At 42.0% G+C, this 12467-nt stretch overlaps 1 protein-coding gene across 1 annotated transcript in view; it reads right to left on the bottom strand.

Annotated features, from left to right (window-relative positions):
* The window catches only part of Iqck (IQ motif containing K), a 112449-nt gene that overhangs the window by 78717 nt on the left and 21265 nt on the right, over positions 1-12467 (bottom strand). Inside the window, exons 5-6 of the mRNA XM_048789590.1 lie at positions 1573-1625; positions 1359-1436 (exon numbers count right to left, since the gene is read on the bottom strand). Of these exons, the coding sequence (XP_048645547.1) occupies positions 1359-1436; positions 1573-1625 (131 nt within the window). The remainder of the gene's footprint in view (positions 1-1358; positions 1437-1572; positions 1626-12467) is intronic.

Below are 12467 nucleotides of genomic sequence, written 5' to 3'. Positions count from 1 at the left end.
TCGATCCTCAGCACCACATTAAAAATAAAATAAAGATATTGTATCCACCTAAAAAACTAAAAATAAGTAAATAAATATTTTTTTAAAACAATGTGACTTGGCAAGCGCCTCACTTGATTTACTTGTGCCTCAATTTCCTGACATTGTTCTTGCAAAGGGTCAGCACGGAAACATTTTAAAGCAACAAATGAAATCTATATTATTTTCTAAATTGAGGTGTCTTTTCTTGCATCTAATACTTTAAATAGTAAAACACAGCTTGAATGGCATCTCAGGTGAAATCCTTCCTGACCACCCAATGTAAACTGAACCCCCTTGGACTCCATATTCCCTCTGCTTCATCCCTCACAGCACTGAGGAATTTGCTTATTGTCTTCCTTGCTAGAACACAAATTCAGTGAAGACTGGGATTTTGGCCTACTTGTTCACTGTTCTGTCTCCACCACCTAGAATGCTCTTTAGCACATAGTAGAACTCAATACATATTTCTCATATGAGCGAATAGATTATGCAAATCTAGAAATGAATATACTATGTAAAGCCATCAAAAGACATGGATTAGATGCAATTGAATCATTTATATTTCAAAAGTACATTTTGGAATCAAATAAAAGCAAGTCGCAGAATAATGCATAAATTTCCTCATCTGTAAAATTGCGTTGGTAATGCACCATTATGGGGATATCAAATTGGTTCATTGGTATCAAATGCTGAGAACAGTGATACAGGCACTCAACTAATGATAGTTGGTATCAGCATTATCATTTTTTTTATGTCACTGAGAAAAACAGCTCACAACAAACTATTCTAATTTTATATAATATAAACTAATTTTATCTAGTGAAATAACTAACGTTAAGAGCTCTGGAAGGATGTGCTATAGACTTAACTGATTGCCTCGGAGAGGGAAGAAGATCTAGTTTAGAATGGTCAAAGAGTGTTTTAACTTTATCTGTCACATTCTCATATTGTAAATGAAAAATTGATGAATACAGCTAAAAATTAATAGAAAAGGTTACTCTTATTTCCTGAGACATAATGACCTTCAAAGAGAGCGGAAGGGAGCCTGAAGCAGAAGGATTATTTGAGCCCACAAGTTTTAGACCAGCCTGGGCCACACTGTAAGATGAACCCTATCTCAAAAGGGGTGTGGGAGATAAATTATTTAGGGTAAGAGTTTGTTTTCTATTTTATTTCTGAAGCATTTCTGGAATGAAATCACTGCATGGACAGGATGGACTTAGCCTGGACTAAAAATAATCAAGAGACATGAAAATAATTGGAGGGTCTGGGTGAATCACATGCTTTAGTTCTCATTGATATAAACTTAAAATTATGAATAAATTATTTGAACTTACTGATCTTTTAGCCATTCATCCACAAATGGAATAGAGAAGAATTCTGTGAACGGTTCCCCTGTCCTCTTTGGATTTTGGCTGGATACAGTGCCATATGTTTGATGGACAAGAAAACAAAAAGCAAGAATTCAAGTCAATGGTTGCTATTCTGCTTGCAAATTCACATGATTAAATCCTCAGGGTCATTGAATATTTGAAGACATGAACAACTTACTTGTACAACCACTCAGTAAGAAAATCACAGGCAATGAATTTGGTTCTTTTCCTCTAAAGAGAAAAGGGAGAAGAGATAATTAAATTACATTCTTACTTTGCCCACATGTCTGAGTAGGACAAAGGAAGAGAGGTTAATTGATTAAGCATAGATGAAATATGCATGAGTCCATTATGAAATTTATGAGCATGCCAATAAACAGTAACTCAGGCAACATCAAGAATTCTGAAGACATTTTGGAGAAAATATGCTTTGGATAATTTCTTTGGATAAGCATATTTTCTGACACTAGGGACTAATAAAAGACAAAGCACACAGTAGGAGCTTGGAAAGATTTAATTTTTTAAATCGAGGGCATGATCCCAGTGTCTCAGGAGGCTGAGGCAGGAGGACTGCAAGTTCAAAGCCAGCCTCACCAACTTAGTGAGGCCCTAAGCAATTTAACAAGACCCTTTCTCCAAATAAAAAATAAAAAGGGCTAGAGTCCCTGGGTTCAATCTCCATTGCCAAAAATGAAAATAAAAATAAATCTAGGCTTTGATTTTCTTTTTTAAATTTATTCATGCACAACTTAACAATAACATAAACAGGTTAAGTTCTGAGAAATGCATTAAGTGATTTCATTGTTGTGCAAACCTCAGAGTGTGCTTACACACTAATGCAGCTACTATGACATTAGGTGATATAATCTTATGGGACCAGCATCGTAAATGTGGTTGGCCATTGGGCTATTGACTAAAACGTACATGACTTTAACTGTATTATTGCACACCCCCCAACACCAGTCCACTTAACTCTTCAGAACAGCAGTACTTCAGGTCAGGGTGTCACCTTCAAAGGTGGAAGTCAAAAAATAAAAAAAAACAAGTAACAACCAAATCAAACATGGTAGCCAAGCACATGAGTGCTATTAGCTAGTACAGCCAACTCCCTAGCCGTCCACCTAATACCACTGTCCTCTTTGTCCTTATTAACAGAAACCTGATTGCTACCAAATGGCAACCAATTCAGCAAAAAACAACATTTCCCAGGCTCCCAGGTAGCAAGAGACAGCTTTGTGTCTCAGGGCTGCCGAAAGACACATCCTAGAGATAGCTGAGAAAATTCTGCTTTCCTGATTTTTGCTGCCTCGAATTCCTTGAGGTTTCCATCTCCTTTCTCCAGTCTGGAACTCAGGTGTAGAGCTGGGAGTGGGGTAGCACCTTTTAGCCATGAGACCAAAAGTCACAGCAACAGATGGTGGGGCAGGGAGAAGGAGGGGCTGAAACCTTTGCTGTCGTCCAGCCTGGGCCTGCCACACTCCAGGCATCCTGATAGGTAAGGAAAAGTAAACTTCATTTGGTTTGTTACCTGTGTCCTTGAGTTTTCACTCAAGCAACTGAAAGTGCTCCTCCGATGACAGCCAGCTAGCAGAATAGAGAAGGCGTGCTGAGAAGGGGCCATGGGGCGGAGCACCGAGCATCCTGCTCTGTTTCCATCTAAGGTCTCTTCTTGTGACCCAAACAGAGCCACTCGATTCCTTGTAAAGAACTGCGATGGAAACTGGGAGATAGAAGGTCTTTCCTCCTTCTTTTAAGAAAGACAGCAGGGCCCAAGAATCAAGTCTAGAAGTGTTGGTTGCCAAGCACAGGGATTCTTCCCAAGAATGAAGGCAATACAGGGTGTTCTGGGAATTTTCTTTGCCCCTCCAGCCTCACCCTTCTCTGCCCTGTACTGTGTCAGGAGGATAATGTCCAGCAAATGGGAGCTATCAGCAGATCAGGGAGGAGGAGAGAAAGATGAGGTTAAATTATGCTCCACAAAACAAAACAACAACAAAAACCCTCCTGTGTTAAGTCTTGACCCCTAGGATCTCAGAACATGACCTTATCTAGAAATAGGATGTGGCAGAGGTCGCAGCGGGGCTCAGCCACACCTGCAGGACAAAGTGGCTCCAATGAGAGTGAACAAACTTGGGGTTCTGCCAGCAAGGGAGAAGGGCGATGCTGCAGGGCAGGCCACAGTGGCGGATTCCTGATGACAGCCTACTAGGCCCTGGATGCAGAGGCCCTTCTGCAGAGGTCCAAATCCCCTGGACCTTTCAGGTGCATGAGCCACCAGAATTCCTCTTTTGATGATGTCCTTTTGTGCCGGGTGGCTTATTGCTTAAAAATAATTGATGTCTTCTCCAATGTCTTAATTCATGTCTACTCCAATCAGCTGACTCCCATGTGTCTAAGACGCCCCCAGGAAGCATCTTGCCCTCTTCCTTTTGGGGGTGCACTCTCCCCTGGCTCTCTGCCCATCCCCATTATAGCACCTCATGCTATAGCGAACGTAACTACAGGACCAGGCATCTGTCTCCCTGATGGACTTACAAACTGAAGAGAGAGTGCATACCTCTCTTTCTCTTTTCTGTTTCCACTGGCCAATCAAGTGCCTTGTAAGGAGCAAAAGATCAATGAGTGCTAGGTAAAAGAATGAATGAATTCACTATTCAACTTTCATTCATCAAAGCAAGAAAACTCATGTGCAAGGAGTCAGACATCTAAAAGTAGGAACGGCTAGTACATGCTGGACAATTGCTCTTCATTTAAGAAAGTGGAAGTTTTTTTTATGAAAATTTTCCTTTCCTTTTCTCCCCCGACTTCACAAAAATAGGCAATTTAGCTTTATAGTCCTGGCTAAGGTTGGAAAGATGGTTGTGAAACTGATGCTCAAAAAGAAAAATGCTCTTGAAGGTTTTTATAGAAAGTTCTATTATAGCTGTTAGTAAATAAAACATAATGGTGCCTAAGTTGCTGGAGATTATTTACAGTCTTTTATCTCCGTGCTTGATAGGCTTTTATGGAAAAAAATTGAAACACTGCTGTCCAGGGTAACAAAATGGAATGTACTATATCTTGCAATAGAGTCTTTTAATCTGTGTTGCAAGAGCAGATCCTTCAAAAAGCCATCTTTAATCAAAATAAGAAAATACTTGTACAACAATGCAAATATGTAACTAGCATGAATTGCCGTATAATAATTTAAACAATCCAGCAATTGTAGAATGCCAGTTTCTCTTTCGACTCACAAAAGATGCATTGTTCCCTTGGCTTTTACCGCCCTATTTAGTGGTAAAGATTTTTTTTTTTCTACAAAGGGAATGCAGCCTGACTTACTCTATTAAACAGACTTTTAAGATAGCCAAGTGGTCTGATGTATGAAGGTCATGCAGACAGATTTAATCACTTTTGATGCAAAGAAATAAAATGGAAGAAATTGTGTTTTCCTTCTGTTCTGGGCAAGCATGGACGTGCTGCGCATACCCAGGCACGCAGAACAGTGGGGATATTGTTCAGCTGTTGTTTAGTTTTAAAATTATCTGCTGGGGAGCTGAAAGAGAGAAGGGAAGGCAAAATGAAAAGTTGTGGTGAGTGAAGAGATAAGAAAGGAAGTAATAGAAAAATGAAGGAGTAAACTGGAGAAAGCGTGGGCACCCAGGGTCTATGCAAGGGGGCAAATATACTGAATTCTGTGATTTTTAAAAGGTACAAATATTCAAGTTTGAGCAAGCAGAGGAAATAGGGCAACTTCAAACAAGGTTGGCAAAGCTTTATTAAAAAAATCTGAAGTTAAAAAGGAAAAAGAAAGTGTTAATAAGAATTATAATGCAAAAAAAGTACATGTATAAAGCATGAACTGGCATGAACATACTTTATATACAAAGATATGAAAAATTGTGCTCTATATGTGTTATAAGAATTGTAATGCATTTTGCTGTCATGTATCTAAAAAAATAAAATCAATTAAAAACAAAGTGTTAAGGGATAAGACATCATTAAGTCGTCATGAATCTGCAACTCTGAAATGCCTCAAAAAATGAATGAAGACAGATGGATTGATGCATTTGTGGACAGATGTGCAAATAAAGCAAACTGGGTAATTATGAAATCTAAGTGGTAGATATGTGGGTATTTCCTCTGAGATTCTCTAAGTTCCTTGTTATGGATTAGATGTGGTGCCCCTGTGTGAGACAAAGCAAGAAAGTTCAGAGAAGAAATGATTGGGCTCTAGCCTTAACCTAATCAGTGAGTGAATCCCTGATGGGATTAACAGAGTGGTGCCTGGAGGCGGGTGGGTGTGGCTGGAGGAAGTGGTTCATTGGGGGCGTGGCTGCAGGGTATATATTTTGTATCTGGAGAGTGGAGTCTCCCTCTGCTTTCTGATCCTCATGTGAGCTGCTTCCCTGTGCCACACTCTTCCGCCATGTTGTTCTGCCTCACCTCAAACCCTGAGGAATAAAGCCAGCTGTCTATGGATTGAGACCTCTGAAACCATGAGCCCCTCAAATAAACTTTTCTTCTCTAAAATTGTTCTGATCAGATCCTTTAGTCATAGCAGCAAAAAAGCTGACTAAAACAGAAATTGGTACCAAGAAGTGGGGTTGTGGCTGTGACTAACCTGACCATATGGTTCAAAAGCTTTTTGAGCTTTTTAGAATTGTGGGAAGAATTTCGAGATGTTTAGCAGACGCAAGCTTGTTCTCCTTGAGCGGGCTCTTGAGTGCTGTTGTGATGGCCTGAGGACATCAGAGTTTCCCTCCTTCACTCTTCCAAAGCAGATTCTGCCAGTGATTCTCCTGGGAGGTTCCAGAAGCCTCCAGTCTCTGACTGGGGTAGCACTGTTGATCCCTCTTGCTCTGAGGCTTCAGTTACTTGGACAGCGCAGCTACTGGTTCCTCCAGCTCTCCAGCCTGCAGATGGCCATTGTGGACCATCCAGCTTCTGGTTGTGTAAGCCAACCTAATAAATTCCCTTTTTATAATCATACTTCCTATTGATTCTGTTCCTCCAGAGAACTCTAATACATTCTTCTATGTTTTGAAAAAATATATAATAAAATGGGGGGAGTATCATAAAAGACTCAAATCTCAAAGAGAGAAAAGGCAGAAATAAACAGTGCTTTCCATCCAGACATTGTTCTGCACCAATTTTTTTTTTTTTTTTTTTTTTTTTTTTTTTTGGTACCAGGGATTGAACTCAGGGGCACTCAACCACTGATCCACATCCCCAGTCCTTTTTTTTTTTTTTTTTTTAATTTATTTATTTTTATGTGGTGCTGAGGATTGAACCCAGGGCCTTGAACATACGAGGCAAGCTCTCTACTGCTGAGCCATAACCCCAGCCCCTGCACCAATTTTAGTGTTGGACACAGACAGAGGAGACAGACTGGCGGTCTGGAGACTGGAGAAAGAAACAACTAGTATTTGAAAGAATAAAATGACTAACATAATTCTACCCCAAAAAAGTCAAAAGCTCATGCTGTGAATTTAGTGGTCCTGAGTGTGGCTGGGTATGGCACTGCGCTGGCTGAGCCTCTCTGGGCTTTCAAGAACAGAAATACGTTCAGGTTACCTATGACTTAGTCCAGTCAGGTTGTTATGACAAAAATATCAGACTAGGTGATTTATAAACAATAAGCATATATTTCTCAGTTTTGGAGGCTGTGAAGTCCAAGATGAAGGTGCTGGCAGATTTGGTGTCTGTTGAGGGTCCATTCCTCACAGATGGTACCTTCTCACTGAGTCCTTGTGTGAAAAACAGGATCCCATAGGCCTCTTCTAAGAGCTCTCAACCCCACTCATGACGCTTCCAGCTTCATGATCTAGTCACTTCCTGAAGACACCACCTCCTAACATCACACTGTTGACTGGGACACACAAGCATTCAGAGCGCAGCACCTTGGTGACTGGGATTTTGGGGTCAGGCTAGGCTAGATCTGGGTGGGGTCACACTCAGCCTCTAACATTTCTCACTCATGTCACATGACTACTGTCATCTGCTCATGTTGGCTTTGCTCTGAGACACAGGCTGACAGAGAGGCCTCCACCTGAAAAATGTCCATTATCATGGTCAACAAACAACACAGAGGATGACCGATGGCCGCTCTTCCAGACTAAAGAGTCGCACGGTCAAGCCTCCCTTAGAGGTCCCAGATATTTCTGAAGGATGATATATTCTACCAAAGGTGTTTCTGTGGAGGTGGAAGGGTAGTAAGGGACACAGGCCCCTCTTCCTGGTGGCAGAGACAGTCTCTGGAAGCACTGGGCCACACTCGTGGTGCTCAGGGACCCGGGGGGGGAGGGGGGTGCTAGTCATCCACCCGCAGCCTGGTGTTTGTTCTCAGTGGCAAGTGGCTTCCTGCTGTGGCTTCTTTCCCTACTTGCTATGGCCTGTTCTCTTGTCCCATCCTAACTGGTTCTCTCCTCCTCTCTGCTTCGAGTTCTGCTAACTGTGGTTGTTTTTAAAGCTTCCTCCTTGTCCCTGGGTGTCTCTTCCCTTCTGCCACCACTGTGGTTTGCCTGTTCTGTCGTTCTACATCCCACCAGAAGGGAGTCTGATTGGGACCGTTTGGCTGCTACCCAGGATAGAGCATCCCTGTTGCCAGAGAAACTGGACCAGCCATTTCAGGACCACTGGCCACCTACAGTGGCTGCCCAGAGGCCTGACCCTTAATGCCTGGTTCAGTCACTTATGGCCAGGGGATGGGAACATGGACCAAGCAGGGGCAAAGAACTGAAGTCAAAGGCCATAGACATGGCATGCACATGGATCGTCACAGCCTCCTTCCCGTATAGATGTCTTCCACAATAAACTTAGAGATACCTGAGAATTCTAATCTGACAAAATTGATCAATAACTATGATTCTGGACATAAGCAAACTCTTGGATTATAACCCATGCCAAAATACTTACCATAGCAAACTTCAAACAGACATTCACATTTTTTTCACTGCATTAGAATATTAAAAAAAATTTTTTGTAGTTGTAGATGGACAGAATGCCTTTATTTTATTTGTTTATTTTTATGTGGTGCTGAGGATCGAACCCAGTGCCTCACACATACTAGGCAAGTGCTCTGCCCCTGAGCTGCAGCCTCAGCCCCAACTCCATTAGAATTTTATTAGAGAAAAGTAATACTTCTCAAAGAATTCAAAAATGCAAAAATAACTCAAAATATGGACAAAGATTTCCAGCCCAGGCTACTGGATCATTTCTAAAAATGTTCTCCATAAAAAAAGAATAATGCTTAAATAATTCTACCACACCTTTCCTGCTAGAATCTATTTTTTCCACTCTTTAGAATCCCCCCCCCCAAACAAGAGCTGATGGGATTTCTGATTTCCCCATTGGCCAGGGCAGGAAATGAAGTTTCTTCCTTCACTGACCAAAGCCCTTGTACTCTCAAAAAGATATTCAGGTATTTGACTTAAAAAAAAATATAGAAAACAACTATAATAAATGATTATGAGATGGGCGAGGAATGTGAAAGAACAAAAGGATTTGTTTTACTGAATTATTCATAGTAGCAAAATTTAGTGTCATGACATCATCAAAAGAGTTTGCCAGGAGTTATAAATAGTTTCCTGATACCAACTATTGTTTACAAGAGTCTTCACAGTAACTGAACTTGATGAGCAGACAAAATCTGAAGGGGAAAATTTGCACAGGATGGGATGGGCTGCGAAATGAGGAGGTCTTGGTGCCTCTCCTCAGATTCCACATTTAATCCACATTTAAAGCTGAGACACTATTTTCAGCCATCATTTTACTCATGCATAAAATTCCTCATTGCTTTCCAGATTCAGCAAAGTTCACTGTTCCATACTGATTCGACTCAGCAATAGTTCACTGAACACCTACTGTGTACCAGGCCCTGGGCTAAACTCTTGAGATAAATAAGAAAGACATGGCCCCACTGTGGCTAATTCCATGTTCAGTGTTCAGCACCCACTAAGCCAAGCTAGGCAATAGCTCCTATGGTGCAGACTTGAGCCCATCTCCAGCCCAGGAGTGTCTTCTGAGAAGGCAGTCATGATCTTCCCACCTCGCCTCCACCTGAACCATCTGACTCACATTTATCCTGGCCAAAGTCAGTAGTGAAGGAGGAATTGGCACGTGAACTATTTCAGACAGGATGTGACAGGAGACTTACTGGGACTTCTGGGAAATGATTTTCTCGGCTTTCCTTAAAGAGCTTGCCCATTCTCTCCTGCGGGTTGATATGGAAGGGGATGCACAGACCACAGACCTGTGGTCAGAGCTGCTTTGCTTCTCTGAGGGAAGCCCGCCCAAGGTAAAGCTGAGTCTGCAAGAGGCTAAGTAGAGAGGCAGGAGCAAATCAAACCTCAGTTACATCTCTGAGCCCTGAATCAAACCAAATGAAGCCTGCTCTACCTCAGGACCCTCTATTATTTAAGCTAGTTTTCCACAAGTTACATTAATGATAGCTTCTCTTTCGCCTTCTTCTGGTAACAGTAGGTAACTGATCAATAGTTCCATTAGAAAGCCTCCCAGGGCACAGGCTGAGGTCACTGAGGGAGGGCCCATTTGAGGGTGGAGCCAACCCAAAGGAAACAGAATCCAAGGATAGAGAGGAACCAAGTCACGAAGATATCACCAGGGTGCCCAGATGGGGCTCTACCAGAAGATCTCCCTATAGGCCTTTTGTACATTTTTTAAAATGTATTTTTATTAGTTATCGATGGATCTTTATTTTATTTATTTATTTATATACAGTGCTGAGAATAGAATCCAGTGTCTCACACATGCTAGGCAAGTGCTCTACCACTCAGCCCCAGCCCCAGCCCTTGTCTACATAAAAAATTAAAAAAAAAAAAAATCTCCTTTCTACTTAAGTCAGTTTGAATGGGGTTGTCTGTTCCTTGCAGGACCTGTCCTCAAAACATCAGCTCCAGCAAACAAAGAATCTACATGTTCAACACTATTCAGCTGAATCAAACTAATTTGAATTTGCACTAGGTTTTTTTTTTTTTTTTTTTTACTGCTAATGACATAAAAAATAAGGATTTTACAAAAAAAAATGATTATAGGAAAAATCATTAAGTTTACTGAGTTCCCGAAATATTTTCAGAGATGCATCAGAAAGAACTTCCAAGTAAAGTTTACAACACAGCCATTACGGCTGCTCTGTTCAATCCAGCAGTTCAATTAAGTTCCAATTAAGTTCTGATCTCTCATGTTCCAATTAAGCTAATCCAAAGGCATGGCTTAATGTCAAGGGATTACTTAAGAACATCAACCCAACTGTAATGTTTAATCTTTATAATGATATTTACACATCTCACACTTAATTTGCTCCAGTGGAATACAACCCATTTCCTGGAAGGACAGAAATGGTATTGCAGGCTTTGAACCCGCCTTGGATCTAAGGAGCATGCCAAAGGTTTAGCAATTGCACAGTTGGTTTTCTGCCTTGAAACGTGCTTTTCATCTCATGTAGACTCTGGCCAGGGAAGGCAGCTACAATAAGGTCAATGTCAATGCATATTCACTAAAGAGAAGGCAAGTCTCTGTAAAACTGCACTCCCCAGAAACTCCTTTCTCAGGATCAAAATTATTTGCAAACCTAGTCGCACAGTCACCTCTGCAGGAGACCAAAGGATCTGGAGCACTCCCTTCAAGGCCTGCTCCTTTGGAGTTGGTGTCACGACTTGGGTAAAAGGGAAGCTGTGGGCAGGGGCTCTGAAGATAACACCTTCCTCACTAGGTCTGCTTGAAACTGAATGTATTGTTCCTCCCAGCGGGGACCCTCCCTGTCCCTGCTCTGGCTTCTCACTTTCTGGAGTCTCTCTCCTTCAAGTTCAACACTTAGCAGCAGTGCCTACCACCTACTGCACTTGTTACACAGCATCTCATTTAATCTTCCCAGAAGCCCTGGTGAAGTGGGTAGAGTGGCCCAGAAAACAGGGCTAGCTGGGCACATGGCCTAGCTGCCCTATGATCCCAGAGACTCAGGAGGCTGAGGCAGGAGGATCACAGGTTAAAGGCCAGCCTTGGCAACTTAGCAAGACTCTGTGTCAAAATAAAAAATAAAAAGGGCCAGGTATGAGGCTTAGTGTAGAGTGTCCCTGGGCTCCATCTTCAGTACCACAAAGACAAAGAAGAAAGAAATGAAAAGTTTAAGGAATCTTCCCAGAAGCCCAAAGCTAGCTTGAGTTGGAGAGGGAACCGAAGCCCACCTGTCTGATGCAAGCACCCCCTGCCCTCATCACTGCGCCGGCCACAGCCCTTCATGGTCCGGAGATGTACTCAGCCTGCCTCTGCCTTATGTAGCGTCCTCATTTGCAGTCTTCTTCAAGTTTGTTTTATTTATTTATTTATTTATTATATTTCAGGTTTTATCCCCCCTCATCCCCAATAGTGGGGATTGAACTCAGGGGCACTCTACTACTGAGGTACATCCCCAGCCTTTTTTATTTTGAGACAGGGTCTTGCTAAATTGCCCAGGCTGGTCTCGAAATTGCAATTCTCCTGTCTCAGCCTCCTGAGTTGCTAGGATTACAGGTTTGTGCCACCATGCTCAGCTTTCAACAAACATTCTCTCTTTCTGGGGGGCCTTGGGGGTACCGGAGATGGAACTCAGGGGCACTCAACCACTAAGCCACATCCCCAGCCCTATTGTGTATTTTATTCAGAGACAGGGTCTCACTGAGTTGCTTAGCACTTTGTTGTTGCTGAAGCTGGCTTTGAACTCGTGATCTTCCTGACTCAGCCTTCTGAGCCACTGGGATTATAGGTATGTGCCACCAAGTCTGGCTCAAACTTTCTCTTAAAAGACCAGATAGTAAACATTTTGGGCTCAAGTCACAAAAATTCAAATATGTCGCTACAGTGCAAAACCATCACAGACAAGATGAACAGGACTGGGCACAGCTGCATTCTAATGAAATCTCATTTACAAAAGCAGGTAGCTGGCTTCACTGTCCCAAGTTGACAGCCCCTGCTTCCTAAGCACAGAGAGGGGATCTTTCAAGTGGAAACATAGGGAAAAAAATCAACAGTACTTGATTTCTGAAATAGAAGTTTGAATTAGGAAGGTTTTATTTCACCTCTCTGTTCCCTTTATTA

The sequence above is a fragment of the Marmota marmota genome, unplaced genomic scaffold (genome assembly GCF_001458135.2).
Source record: "Marmota marmota marmota unplaced genomic scaffold, marMar, whole genome shotgun sequence".
In the NCBI taxonomy this organism is placed as follows: Eukaryota; Metazoa; Chordata; class Mammalia; order Rodentia; family Sciuridae; genus Marmota; species Marmota marmota.
The sequence above is the reverse complement of the archived record's forward strand: the minus strand, read 5'-3'. Positions and strand labels throughout refer to the sequence as shown.